Source organism: Chiloscyllium plagiosum, chromosome 21, assembly GCF_004010195.1.
Source record: "Chiloscyllium plagiosum isolate BGI_BamShark_2017 chromosome 21, ASM401019v2, whole genome shotgun sequence".
NCBI classification, from domain to species: domain Eukaryota; kingdom Metazoa; phylum Chordata; class Chondrichthyes; order Orectolobiformes; family Hemiscylliidae; genus Chiloscyllium; species Chiloscyllium plagiosum.
Genome location: NC_057730.1, coordinates 49127205 through 49149104, shown reverse-complemented (window position 1 = coordinate 49149104; position 21900 = coordinate 49127205). Strand labels below are relative to the sequence as shown.

The 21900-nt window shown below is 40.2% G+C and overlaps 1 protein-coding gene across 1 annotated transcript in view; it reads left to right on the top strand.

Moving 5' to 3' along the window:
- clec16a (C-type lectin domain containing 16A) overlaps window positions 1-21900 on the top strand; it is a 269823-nt gene that overhangs the window by 159053 nt on the left and 88870 nt on the right. The window contains exons 18-20 of the mRNA XM_043711087.1: window positions 1757-1807; window positions 11773-11901; window positions 14278-14398. Coding sequence (XP_043567022.1) covers window positions 1757-1807; window positions 11773-11901; window positions 14278-14398 — 301 coding nt within the window. The remainder of the gene's footprint in view (window positions 1-1756; window positions 1808-11772; window positions 11902-14277; window positions 14399-21900) is intronic.

The following is a 21900-nucleotide window of genomic DNA, read 5'->3' as shown; positions in this document are numbered from 1 at the left end:
AGTAGAATACAATGTGTAGATTGTGGATTCAAATCTGAAGTGATTAGTGATGTGCATTTTGTCATTTTTTATTTCAAAACTTTATGCTTCAATGAAAAGAAATTCAGCAGTTAACTTGTGAACTTTATGCCTAGTTTATTTATATAATCTGTAGGTGCAGGAAATAAATTTTTATCTGACTACTGTTTTTGTCACTATTTTAGCATCTTTTTCTCTGGTTAGAGCTAATTGTTGAAATGCATGTTATTTCATAGAAAATAGATGGTAACTGATTGAGGAGCTAGCTGAGATCAGATGAAGAACAACCCCCTGTGCTGCTGTTCTGATTTCTACTTCCTGATTCTTATGTTCATATTGATCTTGAAATGTAAAAGTAAACAATTAAAGGGCATTATTTCTCTCCGTGCAGTTGATTTGAAATGGCTGATACTTGGTTGACATTTAGGAAGAGATATTGTATGCTACTATCATGAACTAGGTACAGGAAATTATCCCTACACCAGGGTAGACCTGAAACTTAACCATATTGAGTCCTGGGCCTAATTTTTCCTGTAGCAGGAAACTGGACATCGATCCAGAGGCAATTGCTATGTGTGCAGGCTTTGGCCATCAGCCCTCTGATCAGTCCCACAACAGTGATAGCAGCAGGCCATGATGGACATTCACACACATTGCAAGTTAGCTGAGTATTCTGCTCTTTGTAGCTTCACCGGGAAAGTCTGCTGCCTGCTTTTAATTAACTGATTTGAAATAAGCACTTCCTGCAAACCCCAGGCAAACATGTTCAAGGGATCCAAGCACTGCTTTAGCTGACTTTTGAGATATTTTAAAAGAATGAGCCATGACTTTGATACAGTGTCCAGTATGTAGATTGGGTGCAGACTATTAATTAGAAGAAAATGAGGACTGCACGTGCTGGAAGCCACAGTCAAAAGGATGGCGCTGGAAAAACATAGCCGGTCAGGCAGCGTCCGAGGAGCAGGAGAGTTGATGTTTCGCGCATAAGCTCTTCATCAGGAATGTCTTTTGACCTTGGGGATTCAGTGAGGGAGATCCTTGTGGAGGGAGAAGGTGAACTTCTTCAAAGTGGGCATCCCTGAAAGAGGCTTTGCAGACAGGTTATAATCAACTAGGAAAAAGTGAGGACTGCAGATGCTGGAGGTCAGCATCCCTGATGAAGAGCTTGTGCTCAAAATATTGACTATCCTGCTCCTCAGATGCTGCCTGACTGGCTGTGCTTTTCCAGCACCACCCTTTTTGACTACAGACTGTTTACGTTGACATCTGTCTTATGCCCTTAAAATTGGTGCAGAGCATGCCCATTTCTAATATTTGTGGTTTAATCTGCATCAGTAGAGTTCACTTGACCACGTTAGCTTTTGTATTAGCTGAAGCATTGTATTGGGAGGACATTTTGTGCCATACTGTCAGAGGTAGTTGATGCAAAATGTAAACACTTGCATATAAAAGCAGTTCTCTAAAATAGAATTGAAGTAGTAATATTTACAGTTAAACCGCTGAAACCAAACTTTCTCAACCGTTTGTCATAGCTCAGCCAATATTCTTAGTCCTCTAGTTTGACGAAGTTGCAATGCCATTGTCCGATTTTCCCTCATCACTTCCTTTCTCAGAGGAAGCACATTTTTAATTCACTCACCTTTGTGAGCATTGTATGGAAGTTGTTGCTCTGGAGAGAGGACTTTTTGAAAAAGTTTAATTAAGTTACTGACTTTGTTTGTGTTTCTTCTGTTCGTAGGGGGAAGAAATTTTCCTTGATATGTTCGAAGATGAATATCGAGCCATGATGGTAAGTGAGCATCTGAGTACGGTCAATATCCATTCAACTCTAGTAATTTGATCTGTATACCCTAAATTCCATGATTATGTATTTGTACAGCTTGAACCTTATGTGCTTTCTTAATTTGTTGATACAGGCTTTACATTTAAGAAATAAAGAATCATTCATTTGTGCGACAGGGTAATGTTTTCTTAATGTTGAACATTACACAAATGTGTTGCAGTACTGTAACCCTAGAATTGTACAAGAACAGATATTCTAAATTGATCCTCTTTTCAGCCTTCATACCTCCTTGGGAAATCTAATCATTGCTTTTCAAAGGTGCAAGGAAGATCTTAATTGGAGGTATTTGGAGTATGATAGTTTATTATTATAACTATTGTACATCATTGAAAAATATTTTAGATTTTCTATTGGTGATTAGTATAGAATATATTTTTCAATATCAATATAATTTATGCACTTAATCTGAAAGCAATTACAAATTTATATCCGAGAATCTCTACAATGAGGAAACAAGCCATTCGGCCCAACAAATCCACGCCGAATCTGAAGAGCGTCCCACCCAGACTCACCCCTCTACCCTATCCCTGTAACCCTGCATTTCCCATGGCTAATCCCTCTTTGGACTGTAGGATGAAACTGGAGCACCCAGATGAAACTGAAGCAAACACTGGGAGAATGTCTGTATAGAGTTTGCACAGTCGCCCTCGGCAATAATTGAGCTCTGGTCCCTGACGCTGTTAGGCATCAGAGCTAACCACTGATATTGGATGGTGTTGAGAACAGTGGAAAATAAGGAGGCTTTTAACCTCTTGAGCCAGTTCCACCATTTAGTACAATCATCGCTGGTGCGTGACCTAACTCCATAAATCTGTTTTTACTCCACATTCCTTAATATTTCAAGCTCCCATTTATAAGTATAATTGACAAAATATCAGTTGTAGTTTGTGGATTGACATTCCGAATTTATATCACCCTCTGTCTCTACTGATTTTGCTCCTTTGAGGCCTTCATTTAATTTTTAGACTATGCCCTGTACTCCCAGATGTCCAACCAGCAGAACTATTTTTCTCTATTTATCCTATCCATTCAAGAAAATATCTTCAAGACATCAATCAAATCGCCCCTATACTTTTTGAATTTCAGGAAATATAGCCTTGGTTCACATAATCCTTTCTTCCACCTTAACCTGTGGAGTCCACATGTAATTCTGACAAACCTGAAGGGAGGTGGTCATGCCACTGGCTAGTAAACCAAGACGTCAAGTTAATGTTCTGGAGATAAGGGTTTGACCCTGCCATGGCAGATGATGAAATTTGAATTCACCAAAATCTGAAGCTAAAATAACAATCATAGATCAGTAGTGAATTATTGTAAAAACCCATCTGATTCAGTAAAACATTTGGGGAAAGTTCACAAAGCTGCTTAGACTATTCCAAGTGTGATTCAACTAATATTTTGAATGGCTGAAGTCTCATACATGCCCTGTTGCATTCTAGTCCTTTCTTATTTTCTGAGACAACTAAGCTGTTGAAATGTGACCTATGAGCAGTCGTCCAGATTTTTTCTCTTCATTTGTAGGGATTCTAAGATCTTCCATTTTAAAAAAAAAGTCCTGTCAGTTGATCATTAAACTTGGAGACTAACAGGCTGCAGGTATCTGTGTCTTGACTGTGTTTAACTTTGATTCTTTCCCATTCTGTTCATCATTTATTTCGGGTCATCTTATCCTTGAATCATAAAATCTCTACAATATGAAAGCATCCCATTCATCCCACTGAGTCCACAGTGGCCCTCTGAAGAGCATCCCACCCAGACCGACCCCACTCCTATACATCTGTAACCCTGCATTTCCTGTGGCCAATCCACCCAGCTTACACATCCCTGGATACTATGGGCAATTTCCCATGGCTCATCCACCTAACGTGCACATCTCTGGACTTTGCGAGGAAACTGGAGCGCCTGGAGGAAACTCCTACCGACCCAGGGAGAATGTGAAACTCTACACAGTGGAGGCTGGAATCAAACCTAGGTCCCAGGTGCTGTGAGGCAGCAGTGCTAACCACTGAGCCACTGTGCTCCCCCACCCAAAATAATACCCTAATATCCACCAGATTGTTAGCTCTGATTGAGCTATTCACTCAAGATATTAGCCAAACACTTCTTTTCACATACTGTATGCTTCTGATACTTTCCTTCTATTTTCCCTGATTTTTAGCATTTTAGAAGTCATTATCCACATAATTTGTTACTATTGGCAGGGTTCTATAATTGTTCATTTTACTTGGAAATGAATGTTTTGAACCTAGGTCTCCAGGTCATAATTTTTTTCCAGTTAAGCATTATTTTAGTTTTCTTTCTCCCACATTTGGTAGACAAACGAGTGGCAATATTCCAGAAAAGCATGAAAACAAACAGTAAATGTATTTTGACCTTTCAATTATTCTTTTAACTTCACAGAGCAGCATTGTAGTATTGCTACTGGTCTCAATGTCTCCACATCAGTAAAGACCAAAAGCAAAAGTTCCTTCTGCTGATCATTATAATGTGACCATTGCTAGGAATGTTCACCAAGATTAAGCCTGGATTTGAGAACATCCACCAAAAATAGCTTGTAGGGTAAAAAGCTGAATTGTTGTCAAACCCAGTAGACTTCAGGAGCAGTGCAGCAGGCAGAGAAATTATGGACAGAAAATGCATTCCACCCAGGATCCAGCATATTCATTAATTTTCTTCTGCCTGGACCTCTTGAGGTCATATGGAGGAGTAATTCCAAGAAACAGATCAATGCTGTGAATGTTGACACACTAATCGCTACTGTGGATCCTCAAAACATGATGTGTGTGCAGCCATGCAGCTCTGAGGGAGCATTACCAGGGACTGGATTTGATAGTCCATTAATGGGTGTGTTTTCAAAGAACAAAGTAAATTTACAGCCCAGGAACAGGCCCTTTGGCCCTCCAAGTCTGTGCCAATCCAAATCTATTGTCTAAACCTATCGCCCAATTCCTAAGCGTCTGTATCCCTCTGCTCCCCACTTATGCATCTGTCCAGACACACCTTAAAAGAATCTACCATGCTGGCCGCTAATACCTCTGCTGGCAACGCGTTCCAGGCACCTACTACCCTCTGTGTAAAGTACTTTCCGCATGTAGCTCCCTTAAACCTTTCACCTCTCACTTTGAACACGTGACCTCTCATTATTGAATCCCTCACTCTGGGGAAAAAGCTTATCTCTATCCACCCTGTCTATACCCTTCATGATTTTGTAGATCTCAATCAGGTTCTCTCCCCTCCCCCCCCCCCCCCACCCATCTTCTATTTTCTAATGAAAACAATCCTAACCTACTCAACCTCTCCTCATACCTAGCAACATCCTCACAAAGCTTCTCTGCACCCTCTTCAAAGCGTCCACATCCTTTTGGTAATGTGGCAACCAGAACTGTATACAGTATTCTAAATGCAGCAGAACCAATGTCTTGTACAATTTTAACATGACTTGCCAGCTCTTATACTCCATACCCCGTCCAATGAAGGCAAGCATACTATATGACTTCTTGACCACTCTATCCACCTGTGCAGCGAACTTCAGGATACAGTGGACCTGAACTCTCAGATCTCTCTGCTCATCAACTTTTCCCAAGGCTCTTCTGTTTACTGTATAGTTGGCTCTAGAATTAGACTTCCCAAAATGCAACACCTCACATTTGTCTGGATTGAAAGCCATCTGCCACTTCTCTCCCCAACTCTCCAGACTATCTATATTCTCCTGTATTCTTTGACAGTCCCCTATGCTTTCTGCTACTCCACCAATCTTCGTATCATCTGCAAACTTACTAATCAGACCAACAATGCCCTCTTCCAGATCATTTATGTATATCACAAACAACAGTGGCCTCAACACTGATCCCTGTGGAACACCACTGGTCACCTTTCTCCATTTTGAGAAACTCCCTTCAACTACTACTGTCTCCTGTTGCTCAACCAGTTCTTTATCACCTAGCTAGAACACCCTGCACACCATGTGACTTCACTTTCTCTATTAGTTTACCATGGGGAATGTATCAAACACCTTACTAAAATCCATGTATATGACATCTACAGCCTTCCTTCATCTATCAACTTGGTGACTCCCTCAAAGAACTCTATTGAGTTGGTAAGACACGATCTCCCCTGCACAGAACCATGTTGCCTGTCACTGATAAGCCCATCCTATCCCTTCGTATCTTCTCCAGCAACTTTCCCACCACTGACATCAGGCTCACTGGTCTGTAGTTACCTGGAATATCCCTACTACCCTTCTTGAACAGGGGGACAACATTAGCAACTCTCCAGTCTCCGGCACTTCACCTATGTTTAAGGATACTACAAAGATATCTGTCAGGGCCTCCGCTATTTCCTCTCTCACCTCCCTCAGCAACCTGGGGATTTGTCCACCTTAATATCCTTTAATCTACCCAACACATCCTACGTCCTTATGTCAACATGATCCAGAGTAAACTAACTTCTACCTCTAATCTCAACATTCATCTTGTCCCAATCCTCAGTGAACACTGATGCAAAGTAATCATTGAGAATCTCACCCATTTTCTCAGGTTCGACACACAGCCTTCCTTCCTTATCCTTTAGTGGACCAACCCTTTCTCTACTTACCCTTTAGCTTCTTCTATATGAATAAAAGGCCTTGGGATTCTCCTTAATTCTGCTCACTAAAATGATTTCATGACCCCTTTAGCCCGCTTGATTCCTCGTTTAAGATTGGTCCTACTCTCCCGATATTGCTGCAAAGCCTGTTCTGTTCTTAGTTTTTCTCTTGGCTAGTCGCACAATTTCTCCTGTCATCCATGGTTCACAAATCTTGCCTTTCCTATTCCTTGTTTTCAAAGGGACATGCCTATCCTGCACTATCTTCAATCTCTCTTTGCAAGCCTCCCACATATTAAATGTGGACTTCCTTTCAAAAAGCTGCCCCCAGTCCACATTACCCAGCTCCTGTCTAATTTTGATACAATTGGCCTTGGCCCAGTTTAGTACTCTACCCTTAGAACCACTCTCATCTTTGTCTATGAGTATTCTAAAACTTACAGAATTGTGGTCACTGTTCCCAAAGAAATCCCCCACTGCAACTTCTACCACCTGGCTGAGCTCATTTTCTGACACCAGGTCGTTCCCTATTTTGACTATTGACATACTGCTCTCAAACTTTCCTGGATGCTCCTTACAAATTCTGCCCCACCCAGACCTCTGACACTAAGTGTATCCCAGTCACTGTTAGGAAAATTAAAATCTCCTATCAACCCATCCTGTTGCCTCTACATCTTTTCATAATCTGTTTATCTTTTATTTTTGTTCTGCTTCGCGCTCTCTGTTGGGGCTGTATTACAGGCCTCCCAACAATGTAACTGCACCCTTATTTCTCAGTTCTACCCATAATGCCTCACTGCTCAAGCCTTCCATAGTGTGCTCCTTTAGCATAGCTGTGATGTCGTCCCTGACCAGCAAAGCAACTCCACTCCCCTTTTTACTTCCCTCCCTGTCCTATCTGAAGCATCTATATGCTGGAACATTGAGTTGCCATAATGCCCTTCCTTCAACCAAGTCTCTGAATTCGCAATTACGTCATACTCCCAGGCACCATCCAAGCCCCAAGTTTGTCTGCCTTATCCTCTTTGCATTAAAGCATATGCACTTCGGATCACATTCATCTGCTGTCTGTCTGCTCTTCTCCTTGGTAATGCTAACTTCATGCTAACTACAGTCTCTAGTTTCCACCTCACTATCTACTTGTCTTCTCTTCTTGTTCCCAGCCCGCCCCACCACATTAGTTTAAACTCTCTGCAACAGTAGTAGCAAAACCTCCCTCAAGGACATTAGTACCAGTCTGATTTAGATGTAGACCATCCAATTTGTAATAGTCCCACCTTCCCCAGAACCAGTCCCAAGGTCCCACAAATCTGAACTACAGCATCCCTCAAGCCATGTGTTCATGCTGCCTATTCTTTCATTTCTACCCTGGCTAGCACGTGGCACTGGTCGCAATCCCGCGATCACAACCTTTTGAGGTCCTTCTCTTTAACTTCTAGTTCCCTGAATTCTGCTTTCAGGACCTCATCTCATTTTTTTACTTACATCATTGGTGCCTATATGCACCAGGACAACTGGCTGTTCACCTTCCCCTTTCAGAATGCTCTGCAACCAATTGGTGACATCCCTGACCCCAGCACCTGGGAGACAACATACCATCCAGGAGTCTTGTTTTCAGCCACAGTACAGAGTGTATAAAATATGCCATGGTGAACTCACTGACTTCCTGTCCAACCTGGCACGTTGCACCAAAAAAAGGGTAGTGTGTAAGGCATTCAGTAGGCTTTCCATCCTTGGGTTGTATTGAGGCCCTTAACCAACCAAGTATGTGGCAATCCTGGCCTCAGTCTGCCTCCAATGACAAGCAGGTCAGTGTTGTTATCATTCTAGCTGCTGGTATTACTGGGCAAGTCAGATCCCAGACTGAAATCTGGCTCGATAGATCATTTATGTTTGTTTTGTCAAGGTGGTCCTACACTGAAAGACAACCACACAATGCTGCAGATATGATTTTACCATCTGTGGTAGATAAGTTACTTGAGAAGATTCTGAGAGATAAAATGTACGTGCATTTAGAAAGACAGGGTTTGATTACGAGTAGTCAGCATGGCTTTGTGAGTGGGAGATCATGCCTCTCAAATTTGTTTGAGCTCTTTTATGAAGTGACCAGGAAGGTTGACAAGGGCAGGGCAGTAGACAGAATCTAAATGGATTTCAGTAAGGTCTTTGATAAGGTTCCACATTGTAGGCTACTCTGGGAGGTTAGATCGCATGAAATCCAGGGGGAGCTGGCAAATTGGATACACAATTGGCTTGATGGTAGGAAGTAGAGGGTAATATTGGAAGAATGCTTATCGGAGTGGACGCCTGTGACTAGTGCAGTGTCTCAGGGATTGATGCTGGGCCCATTGCTGTTTGTTATCTATATCAATGATTGGAATAACAATCTACAAGGCATGATTAGTAAGTTTGCAGATGACACTAAAATAGGCTGTATCATGGACGGTAAGGAAGGTTATCAAAAATTGCTGCAGGACCTTGATCAGCTGGGAAGTGGGCTGAGAAATAGCAAATGGAGATCTTGCATTTTGGAAAGTCAAATCAAGGTAGGAATTTCATGGTGAATGGTAGAGCGTTAAGGAGTGTAGTGGAACAGAGGGACCTTGGAATTCATGTGCACGGTTCTCAAAAAGTGAAGTTGCAGGTCGAGACAGGGCAGTGAAGAAGGCTTTGGCAAACTGACCTTCATCAGTCGGGGCATTGAGTATAGAAGTCGGGGCATTGAGTATAGAAGTTGTGTTGCAGTTGTACAGCATGTTGATGAGCCACACTTGGAGTATTATGTTCAGTTTTGGTCACCTTGCTATAGTAAGGATGTTATTAAACTGGAAAGAGTGCAGAAGAAATTTACAAGGAATGTGTCAGGACTCAATGGTCTGAGCTATAGGAAGAGATTGGACAAGCGAGGACCTTTTCCTTTAGAGTGTAGCAGACTGAGAGAGGATCTTATAAAAGTGTATAAGATCATGAGAGTCATGGACAGGGTGAACACACTCAGTCTTTTTCACAGGGATGGGGAATCGAGGACTAGAGGGCATCAGTTTAAGGTTAAGGGAAACGAATAAAAGGGAACCTGAGGGGCAATATTTTTACACAGGCTAGTACGCATATGGAATGAGCTGCCAGCGGAAGTGGTTGAGGCGGGTACATTAACAACAGTTAAAAGTCATTTGGACAAATACTTGGATAGGAAAGGACTAGAAGGATATGGGCCAAGCGCAGGGAAATGTGGTTAATGTGAATGGACATTATTGTTGGCATGGACCAGTTTGGGCCAAGGGCCTGTCTCCGTGCTGTAGGATTCTGTAAAACAGGATAAACTAAACTGTTTATAACATAAATTGAAAGATTTTGAAATATATGACAAAATACCATCCCATTAATCCCTATCAGTATTCTCACCAGGGTGAATTTACTTCTCTATCACATCTATAGAGTTTAATTTAACTGTCTCTTTAATTCCCAACCTTGAGAATGTTGTAGCCCCTTCCTTGAATTTTTGTATAACTGAACTTCAAACCTTTCCACATGGTTTTAACCAAATAATTTTGAGCTGGAACCTTCAAACTAAATTTACACTGGGGGTGTCAATTTCTTTACAGTTGTAAACTATTCCCTGTCTTCAGGAATGACTGTATTGCGTATTAGGTTTCAGCCAAAAAATCTGCAAACTGAAACAATAAAGTTTTCTAAACTATATAGGTGTTTCCCCCATGTCCAAAAACAATTGTCCAATCTTCTAACTGAAAGTGAATGTGCTGCACTTTTTACTTCACTTGTAAAAACTCTCCCAATTGAAACAAAACCCCATCAATCTCTGGAAGTGCCGTTGAATCTGTGTTTTAAAAGAAATCATGTGACTACAGAAATGCTAACTAATTAATCTTCAAATCTTTTCATAGACTGAGGCTACATGTCAGTTATTCAATATCCACACCCTAAAATAAGTTGTAATAAATAGTGTTAAAATGTATATCAATCACACTGCTTCTGTCACCATTGTTTTGACAATTACTTTATTGAAAAGGCAGAATGGGATCATCAAGTCATTTCTGGGTATGCCCCGTGTGCAGTGGGTCACCTCACTTCCTTGAAGCTCCCACATTTCCTCCCACCTGCCTTTGAAATCCTGTTGCCCTCCCCGGCAATTGTATTTCCCTTGCACTCTTATCTGGAAGCTGGCTGTTTTCCTTCCCTCCTTTAAAAACCTGAGATATTTCTCACTCTGGTGCCATCACTGTTCGTCACAAAGATAGCAGATTTGGCAGTGACTACTCACATGTTCTGGGACCTACTGGGACAACTAGAACTGATTTGACTAGCTGGAACCTCTGAAAGGTAAGACCTCCTGCCATTGAGGACTGGAAGTCTGATACTTGGGCTGTTTAGATTAGATTAGATTCCCTACAGTGTGGAAACAGGCCATATGGCCCAACAAGTCCACACCGACCCTCTGAAGAGCAACCCACCCAGATCCATCTACCTCTGACTAATGCACCTAACACTATGGACAATTTAGCATGGCCAATTCACCTGACCTGTACATCTTTGGACTGTGGGAGGAAATGGAGTACTCGAAGGAAACCCACGCAGACACTGGGAGAATGTGCAAACTCCACGCAGGCAGTCGCTGAGGTTGGAATCAAACCCGGGTCCCTGGTGCTGTGAGGCTGCACTGCTAGCCACTGAGCCACCATGCCACCCTGTTATCACTTCAGGGTAGCCTTGTTAAAGTTCTACTTGGTAAAGGTTTGGAACTGATGTACCCGCCACCATGCATAAAACCTAGACCAGGATGTGTAGGGGGAAATGTTGATATTACGTTGATTCTTTAAAGTCAAATCCCTTCTATGTACAGAGGAACCTCGATTATCCAACATTCAATTATCCGAATATCGGATTATCCAGCAAGATCATAAGGTCCCGAAGCTTGGCTAAACTGTTAGCCGGCATTTGATTAACTGAACGAAATACTCTCCTTTGGACAGTCGAGGTTCCTGTGTACTAATGATTTTCTGGGATTTCTGCTCTGATTCACAGACTCTTAAAGGTTTGTGCATACTGTAGGGGAACAGCAGTTACCTTTTAATACAGCTCAAGTGATTCTTTAATAGGAATGGTAAATTTACAATGTCTTTCTGTCAATGTTTCTTCACATTGGACAGGGTCTAGGCTGATTTTGTCCAATCTCAGTTTTTTTGGAATGAAAGCAGCAACTGGAGAAATCACTCGAGATTGGCAGCACCTTTGGAGAGAGAAAAAAATTAGTTGTTGTTACTCGAGTTGCTGAAAATTTTGTATATTAATTTTTGCTTTTAATTTCCCAGAGTAAACCCCTGAATGTAGAGTACCTGATGATGGATGCATCTATATTGCTACCTCCTACTGGCACCCCTCTAACTGGTATAGATTTTGTGAAAAGATTGCCATGTGGGGATGTGGAGAGAACAAGGCGGGTAAGCACCAGAATGCAGTTGGAACTGATAAACTGAACAGTTAAACTATTTATTTGATTCACTTTATTTTGACTGCAAGCACTCAACACTTCAAGAGAATAATAAAATTATAGTTTACAATAAGAAGTCTTTCAACGTCTTTTTAAGTAAATTTCTTTGTGAATTAAGTTTTAAGTTTGGAAGTTGTATCGTAAAGTAACAGTACAAGGTAATTATTGAAATTCAAGTATTGTGTAAAGATTTGTAGCTCGGGTGCTGGTTGTCGTGGGTGCGGGTATGTTCGCCAAGCTGGGAAGTTGATTTGCAGACATTTCGTCCCCTGTCTAGGTGACATCTTCAGTGTTTTGGAGCCTCCTGTAAAACGCTGCTGTACTGTGTCACCAGGAATTTATTTGGTTTGACACGGTGCCACTGTGCTTCACAGGAGGCTCCAAAACACTGAAGATGTCACCTTGACGGGACAAAATGTCTGCAAATTTATTGAAGTTGCTGTAATTCTTATGGGAAAATCAAGTTTCACTACTCCACTATCTGTACCTAAAGTGTAAATGTCTGATTTAATCACCAAAATGGTTGCTTTACCTCCCTTTATTGCTGTTTTCTAGAACAAATGACACTTTCCCCAAGTTTCTTCAATATACTCAGCTTATTTATTAAGTGATATGTATTCTTAAAACAAAGTGGCAAAATAGCTTATTAACTAAGTCACTATGCGGACTTAAACAATGCCCCCTTAATCCACATACATGCACACACATTTGTATGTAGGCAAGTCACACAGCACTGCAGATGTATCATTGGCTTGGCAAAATAGGCAAAAGCAGAGCATCACTTTTGTCAGTAAAGGATTTGAATTCAGAAGATAGAAAAGGTTGACTTCTCTCCATTCCTTTGAGATCTGACTTTTGACGGTTGTAAAATGATGGAGATCTTGAGATCATAGATTCAGATGGGAAACAAGAAACACTTGAAACGTTCAGTTTTTTTTCTTCTAAAGTACTTCACTGAGAGCTTTTCAGCCCAATTTTTCACTGATTATTTTTTCCTTACTGAAAGAGCACTGCATTTCCTTGCAAGCCTTTACACCACTGCCACATATAGGTGTGCCTTTTAAAAAAAAAATCAACACTGATTTACAGGCTGCTGCTAGGTGACCTTAAGCACAAATTTAAGGGTTTTTCCCAATCTGTTGCAAATATTAAATGATTTATCAGAGTTTGCTATAATGAAATAAAGTCCTAGAAGCTATTAACAGTTAATGATTCATTTCCTGAAATACTCCTTTAGTTGTCCTGTTTAATTTCATTTCCTGAACTTGCATATTTATTTGGAATAGGCTGAGTGGAGCAACCGAGTTATAGGTAATTATGGTGCTATACAATGAGTGTTTGATGGTTTCTTTATGCGTTAGCTGTATTTTTCCACAGTGCATGTACTGTTGTAACCAAACATTAAGCAGTTCACAGCTGCATCATCAAAATTGAGGGTCTTCATACAATTTTAGAGCCCTTGGTAAGTCACTTGAGACATTTCCCTGCCCAGCCTTTTGTTGGGAAACCAATGGAGCAACAAAGCTGACACACATTCAATGTAATAAAGTGCACCAAGGTACTCCACAGGAGCATTGTGAAAGATAAGTTGTCACCTAGTCACATCAGACAATATTCAATGCATGTGCAAATGTTAGGCCTATAAATATTGGCCTTGTCATCCCATAAATGAATAACAAAAAAAAATCACTGTTCTAATATAGGTCAATACAGCAGCCAGTATGCTGTAAACATGAGCCACATTGAGGTAATGACTCAAATTGTATTTTGTCTTAAGTAGATTGTAGAATAAATATTGTCATAGACTTGGCAATCATTTTTATTTTCTTTAAATTCTGACATGGGTCTTTTCTGTCCAAATAAGTGAAGATGATGGCCTAGTGACATGATGCTAGACTATTAATTCAGAGACCCAGGTAATGTTCTGGGTTTGAATCCCACTATGGCACATGGTAAAATTTGAATTCAACAAAAATCTAGAATTGAAACCATCATCGATTGTCGAGAAAAGTCTGTCTGGTACACTAATGGCCTTTTGGGGAAGGAAATCTACTGTCGTTACCTGGTCTGGACTACATATTACTCCAGACTCTCAGAAATGTGGTTGACCCTCTCGGATGGGCAATGAATGCTGGCCAAGCCTTAGATGCCCACATCCTGTGAATGTACTTTTTTAAAAAAAAGGTTCTTGTGTAGGAGATCTCTGGATCAATGTGATGTTTCTTCTTTATTTACAGCCTGTATTTTCTTACATAAAGCTGACCTAATTTCAAAACTTTGTTGCAGTCATCAATATTGAATTGTCGTTTTATTTTTGCTTTTTTAGGCTATCAGGGTTTTCTTTATGCTCCGTTCTTTATCGCTACAACTACAAGGCGAGCCAGAGACACAGCTACCACTGACGAGGGATGAGGATCTTATTAAAACAGATGATGTATTAGATCTGAGTAAGTATTTAAATACACTGCTGGTGCTGCTTTTGTTTCTCACTATGGCTATTTGAGGGCTGCATTCCTTACATTTTAAAATTTCTTGGAAAGGGAAGCATTGCAGTTCATGAGCTGAGTGAATCTTGCTTTCTTGATTTACTGGAAAAGTATTCACCTAGTTAGTGAAGTTGTACTGTTTTGTTATCCAATATGGGCAGGGGAATGCATTGACCATTGACTCCTTGAAGTTGTTGATGATATAAACCACAGTTAAGAAACTCTGGTTACTGTCAGGAATAGCTAATACATAAAACTTCATCACCTTAATGTCATGTGTACTTGAATGTAATGGCCAAAATTACTTCTATGGCATTTTTGTATACTATGGGGAATCCTATTCAAAGCCTTATTTTAATTTTAAATTCAATTATTTATTGTAAGTTTAAATTACTGAACAAACTTGGTGTCAATCTCCTTTCAAGGCCAGACTGAGGAAATGCTAAAAACAAAGCAATATGGTTAACTTAGCATCGTGGATGTGGTGGTCACGTTGCCTGTCAGTTAAATGTGGGCAACAAGAGGCAGCCGTGTTGGAGGTGGTGGAGGGATATTTAGGGTTTGAAAGCAGGGATGGTAGAAGATAGATGGCAATCAAGAGCAGGATAGTTTGCTGCCAATGATGGGGTTCTGTTTTGACTCAAGGGTTCTGGGCTGTGGAGACAGCAGCCACGTTAATTTGTGTCGTGGTCAGATATTCCATGAACTTACGGGGAATGTTAAAGAATTCAGCAACAGGTGGCAAAGAACAAAGGGATCGAGATAAGCGTAGGATGGTGAGGGATGGCAGTTCAGGCTTATTGTGCATTCAACCTTAGTCAGTATTGATGCTAAAATTTTGCATGTTTATAGTTTGCCAATACCAGCTTCCAAAGAAGACTTGACCTTCATGTTCATTGGTTACTTTGGTTGTTGTTCCTTCGATACATACTAAGTCATGTGCATATGCATGATTTGCTAAATTAATTCCCATCTCAATTTGATTTGGTTTTATGAGATTTATAGCATATTATTCTCTTCAAAATATTCTTGAAGTTTCATCAAATTTTGAAAAATTCACATCCATCACTCTATTCCTAATGAAGATTCATGTTACTCTTGTGAACCACTGGTTTTAATTACTCCCATCTAGTAACAAGACATTCTAGACATATTGATGTTTGAATTTGCTATAAATTATCTTTCCATTACCATTTGTGCTGTTGAATTTCAATTTTCCGTTCTTGATATTTGATAGCTGAATTTATACCAGTGCATTCTTCATTGCTAGGTTTTGGAAAGAAATAGACTTGGAAATATTAATTCCTGTATCATCAGTTGCCCTGAAATGGTTGTTATAGAGTCATAGAGATGTACAGGATGGAAACAGACCCTTTGGTCTAATTTGTCCATGCCAACCAGATATCCTAAATTAATCTAAGTTAAAAACCACACAACACCAGGTTATAGTCCAACAGGTTTATTTGGAAGCACTAGCTTTCAGAGCGCTGCTCCTTCATTAGGTGATTGTGGAGAACAAGACTGTAAGACACAGAATTTATAGCAAAAGTTTACTTTTTGATGTAACTGAAATTATGTATCAAAAAAGACCCGATTGTTTGTTAAGTGTCTCATCTTTTAGAATGACCATGTAGGTTTTGATTCGTTCTTATGTAAATCGCAGAACTTTCTTTTAAAAGTTACATTCTCAAGTGCACTTTAACAATTGGTGTCATGTCGGCCCAGATAACGTATCGAAGGTGAGCCTCACAGGGAGTTAACCTAAAATTGTGCTGATTGTTTTACTGTTGTGGATTTGATTGGCTCACCCTACTGAAGAAAACTAATCCTCAAGCAAAGTTGTTTGTTGGACCATGGTCCAGGCCCTGTGAAAGCAGTAGCCCAGTATTAACGATGATCAACATGTTAATACTTCAGACTTATCCATCATGTGCTGGCAATTCAATGGGTGGATTAGTGCGAAATTTGGGTTGTTGTACTATTGGTAAGGTCTGGGCCCATGATACAAGTCTACAGTTGTCTTCCTGCAAACCACCTTGTTTTTCGTTCCTGCTTTTGCCAGCTTTCATGTTTTCCATTTTGCAAACCCATCGCTGCCAGCTCTTCCCACACCAGTCTTGTACATGCCTTTACTTACTGGCTTCTCTCTGCACTCCAGCTATAGTCTCATTTTTAACCATATTTTGATCTTACAAAAATGAAGAACTTTTTGATGGAGGGAAGGAAATAAAATGGAATATTCTGTTTTTGCTCCTTCTGACTTTTGTTTTTGCACTCCTAAACTTCCTGGCGTTATATGAATGAAATAACTATACTTAAACTGTTTCAAAGAAAAACTAAAACCCCCTCAACAAGTAGAGATGAATTTTGATTTGTTAGTTTTATATACTCCTTATGATTTGCTTGCCAGTATATGGTGGGTTAGAACAAACCTTTTGCTTTCGTCCGAATGTTTCCTGTTCCAGGATACAATTTAATGAAATTGTGAAATATTCAAAAATATTGTAGTAAAATGAGAAACCTTTCATTGCAAGTTTAAGTTTGAGTAGGTGCTTTTAGTGTTATGATATTAGTCAGGTGTTCCACATGTTCTTTCTTGACATTGGTGTGGGGCATGATATAGTGCATAATAGTGGTTTTCCAGTCTATTTCACCAGCTTTACAGTAAATGACTCAACCACACTATATAGTTTAGATAAGAAACTGGGATGGCTTAATTTTAGATTTTCTTTGTATTGTGGTATTTGGCTTTTTTGGTCAGTGGCTTATGGTGTAGGTGTCTTTTTTAAGTGGCACGTAATAATCTTGAGAGAACAGCTGTATTTAATTCCTTTTAAAACACTTACTGCTCAACAAGGCACAAACTTCTGCTAACAGTCAGGCATTAACTTTTTTTTTTTGCTATGGGTCACTGTAAAAAGAGAAAATTAACGAGTGTGTGGGAGAGTAATAATCATTGTAGGTTAACACTCTCTGACTTAACCAACTTCTCTGAAAGCTCCCTGTTTTACTTCCTTTAATCCTACTTCCATCTTAGCCCTATCACTGAAACCACTATGGCCAAACTTACAAATGACATTCTCTTGAAAGACTGAATTAGAGTAGGAAATGCAGTGGATGTTTGAATTAATATGGTCATGATGTGGGAGGGACAGGCATGCAGGATAGCATTTTTAGACCTGAGTCGGGACAAGAGAAAGCTAAGTTATCTACGTGGGAATTGTATCCACTCTAAAAATAAGGCTTAAAAAATTCTGTACATGCAATCATTGTGACTATTAAACTAGACTGTGGTATTGGAATATAATTTGGAGACGTGAGGGGTTATGCACTTTGGTCAGAAGATCTTAAAACCAGAATATTCATATTTGTAAATGTGGATGTTAAGAGGAACTTGGATTACTGTTATAAAGAACACAAAAGGTTAGCTGGAGGTGCGCAGTTAAGAAATCAAGTTACATGTTGACCTTTCTCTCAAAAGCATGAGAGTATAATAATAAGAAAGAAGTCTTGCTACAATTGTATAGGGATTGAGTGCTTGGTACTGCGCAATTTTGATCTCCATGTTTAAGGAAGGGTATACTTGCATTGAAGGCAGCGCAGCTAAAGTTCACTGGCGTGATAGGTTATCCTGTGATGGGAGGCTGAGTAAGTTGTGTCTAGAGTGTCTGGAATTTAGGAGAATGAAAGGTGATTTAATTGAAATGTGAAAGATTATGCAAGGGCTTGATAGAGTTGATACTGAGACACTTTCCCCCTTAATTGGGGAACCGAAAATAAGTAGGAACAGTCTCAGGATAAGGTTCCAGTTATTTAAAATTAAGATGAGCATTTCTTTCACTGAAAATGTTGTGAATCCTTGGAACTCTATATCCCAGACAATTGAGTGTGCCTTCATGAAATTCATTTAAGGCTGCAGTAGATTTTGGTTTCTCAAAGAATTAAGGGATACAGAGGATGGACAAGAAAGTGGTATTGTAGTCTAAGACTGACTATGTTCATATTGAATGGTGGAGCAGACTGGGCTATATGATCTTGTACTGCTGCTATTTCTTGTGTTGTTAACTCAACAGGTACTCTGTTCTACTCAGAACTACTTAAATTTTGAATTAACCACGCACATGCTCCAATGAAAGCGTCTCAGTGAAATGGTTTAATTTAGCACTGATGTGCGATCTAGCCCAGGGACGTACCTGACTAGAAATGAAACAGTAAGATTTCCGATCGCAGCCACATGCTTTGTTCAGTCACCTCAGACTTTGACTCTGGATTTACATTTCATCATTTCAACAATGGCATGCAGCAAAACTGCATTGTGCTTTATAGAGTCATGGAAGTCCCAGAGCACAAGTAAAGGCCCTTCGGCCCATTGAGTCTTTGCTAGTGGAGTGGAAAGACTTTGGAATGTTTAATAAACTCTGAGCCAAGAGTCACAGGTGAGGTACTGGAAGGCTGGAGGTTGGCTAATGTGGTGCCACTGTTTTAAAAATGGTGGTAAGGAAAAACCAAAGAATGAGAGATGGTGAGCCTGACATTGGTAGTGGGAATGTTGTTTAAAGGAATCCTGAGGGACAGGATTTGGAAAGACAAGGACTGATTGAGGATAGTCAGCATGGCTTTGTACATGGCAAGTCATGTTTCACAAACTTGAGTTTTTTGAAGAAGTAACAAAGGGGATTGATGAGGGCAGAGAGGTGGACATGATCTATATGGACTTCAGTAAGATGTTCGTCAAGGATCCTCATGGTAGACTCGTTAGCAAGGTTAGATCACGTGGAATGCAGGGAGAACTATCTGTTTGGATACAGAACTGGCTCAAAGGTAGAAGACAGAGGGTGGTGGTGGAGGGTTGCTTTTCATACTGGAGGCCTGTGACCAGTGGAGTGCCACAAAGATCGGTGTTGGGTCCACTATTTTTCTTAATTTATATAAATGATTTGGATGCGAGCATAAGAGGTACAGTTAGTAAGTTTACAGATGTCACCAAAATTGGAGGTGCAGTTGACAGCGAAGATGGTTCCCTCAGATTACAATAGGATCTTGATCAATGCACTAAAAAATGGAGTTTAATTTCGATAAATGCGAGGTGCTGCATTTTGAAAAGGCAAATCAGGGCAGGACCTGTACACTTTATGATAGGGTCCTAGGGAGTGTTGCTGAACAAAGAGACATTGGTGTGCAGGTTTTCATAGTCCCTTGAAAGTGAAGTCGCAGGTAGATAGGATAGTGAAGAAGGTGTTTGGTATGGCTTTCTTTACTGGGCAGAATATGGAGTACAGGAGTTGGGAGGTCATGTTGTGGCTGTACAGGACATTGGTTAAGCCACTGTTGGAATATTGCGTGCAATTCTGGTCTCCCTCCTATAGGAAGGATGTTGTGAAACCTGAACGGGTTCAGAAAAGATTTACAAGGATGTTGCCAGGGTTGGAGGGTTTGAGCTACAGGGAGGGGCTGAATAGGCTGGGCTGTTTTCCCTGGAGCATCAGAGACTGAGGGGTGACCTTATAGAGGTTTATAAAATCGTAAAGGACACAGATAGGGTAAGTAGACAGGGTCTTTTCCCTGGGTTGGGGAGTCCAGAACTAGAGGGTACAGGTATAGGCTAAAGGCAGAAAGATTTAAAAGGGACCTAAGGGGTGTTTTTTTTCACTGAGGGTGATACGTGTATGGAATGAGCTGCCAGAGAAAGTGGTGGAGGTTTAAATCATTTAAAAGGCGTCTGGATGGGTTTCTGAATAAGAAGAGTTTAGAAGGATATATGCCAAGTGTTGGCAAATAGGACTAGATTAGTTTAGGATATCTGGTCGGCATGAACGAGTTGGACTGAAGGGTCTGTTTCTATGCTATACATCTTAATGTTTCTACGACTCTATAACTAAACAAAAAATCTCAAAGTAAACTTTACTTGAGATTATGTCCTTGACTTTGCATGGTAACTGCACTGTCGTAGGGTAAATATTCTCTTAAATGCCAGTGAACAGAGTGCATGTTGATTGTGTAAGACGAGCTGGTGCATACAGTATAATTTGTTTCTGACTAAAACTAAAATTGACAGTAAATGTGAGGACTATTGGAGAAACCTTTTCTGAACATCATGACTTAGACAGGGCACCAGCAACTGGTGATACCTAGGGCCACTGACACTCTGGAGTTCAAGTGGCTAGGATCTTATGTGTTAGGATTTAGTGACAATTTGTGTAGAAATATTCCAGCTGTGGATGGTGAGTTGTAGCAGTTTGAGTGTGAGCAGCCCATAATTCTGCTCATTTCATTTTATAAAGCATTATAATCTGTATGGTGCAAGCCTGTCCATGGATTTATGAATTACGTTTCCATTCTTCATGGAAAAGACACACTGATGTGTTTCATACACCCATCTGATGTTATGTATTCAACAAATTATTGTTTTGGCAATATGAGGGAAAATATGGGTGTTTCCACAGTATTGTTTTACAGTAATGAAACATGTCAACCTAGGTAAGTGGGTGAGGTAATGAACTCTTCATTTTGTCTCAACTTCCATTGCAGACATGATTACACTTACCTTTATTATAAGCATGTTTCTCACACTCCAATGTTTATCAACCATTTACACGAGCTGTAAACTCATTTTGCATTTGCAGAGGATTGTAGAGATTTATTCATTCTTGAAGTGTGAACATCACTGGAACAGCAGCATTTATTGCCCATTGCAGTTGTCATGTAGATACTGCCATAGTGCTCTGAAGGAGGGGATCCTGGATATTGACCCTGTGGTGGTGATGTATGTACATGTCAGTATGGTGTGACTTTGAGGGATCACTGAGCTGGTCTGTTCCAATGGGGCTGCCACTTTGGCCTTCAGGATAGGAGAGCTCATGAGCTTGGGAGGTGCCATTGAGGTGGCCAGAGCAAATTGCTACAGCACATCTTGTCGCTGGCATGCATTGCTGCATTGGTGGGAGGAGGGAATGCTTAAGCTGCTGGGTTGGATCTCGCTAACGCTGTTTGTGAAAGGTTTGTTAATACTACCCACAACAAACTTTAATTCTGTAAAATGAATGAGTAAATCTATTGATATGGCTGAGATAGTTGGTACTTTTCATGTTGCTAAGTTAAGTTCTCCCATTGTTAGTTGTTTTTGAACATACTTCAATTGTAGCATGGACAGGATTGAAATACAATATCGGAACCAACATGTTTCAGTTTGGTGCACATGTTAATAAGTAACCAGTTTATTTTGTTTGGCTCACTTAATCTTCCAAAATAAGTCCAAAATCTTTTTCAAAAAAGAACTTTTAAATAAATTTATTTCACAAAATGTGATTAGAATCTTAGATTAGTCACTCCTGATCAGGAAGAAGAATATTCGCTCTTTTAAATAGTGTGACAGTTTGCAGGTGTTGTAGGCAAGGTTTCCATTGCATTGACTTCAAATGTTCCATCCTTTATTTCAAAAGAATAATGTCAGAATAAGAGGTTAC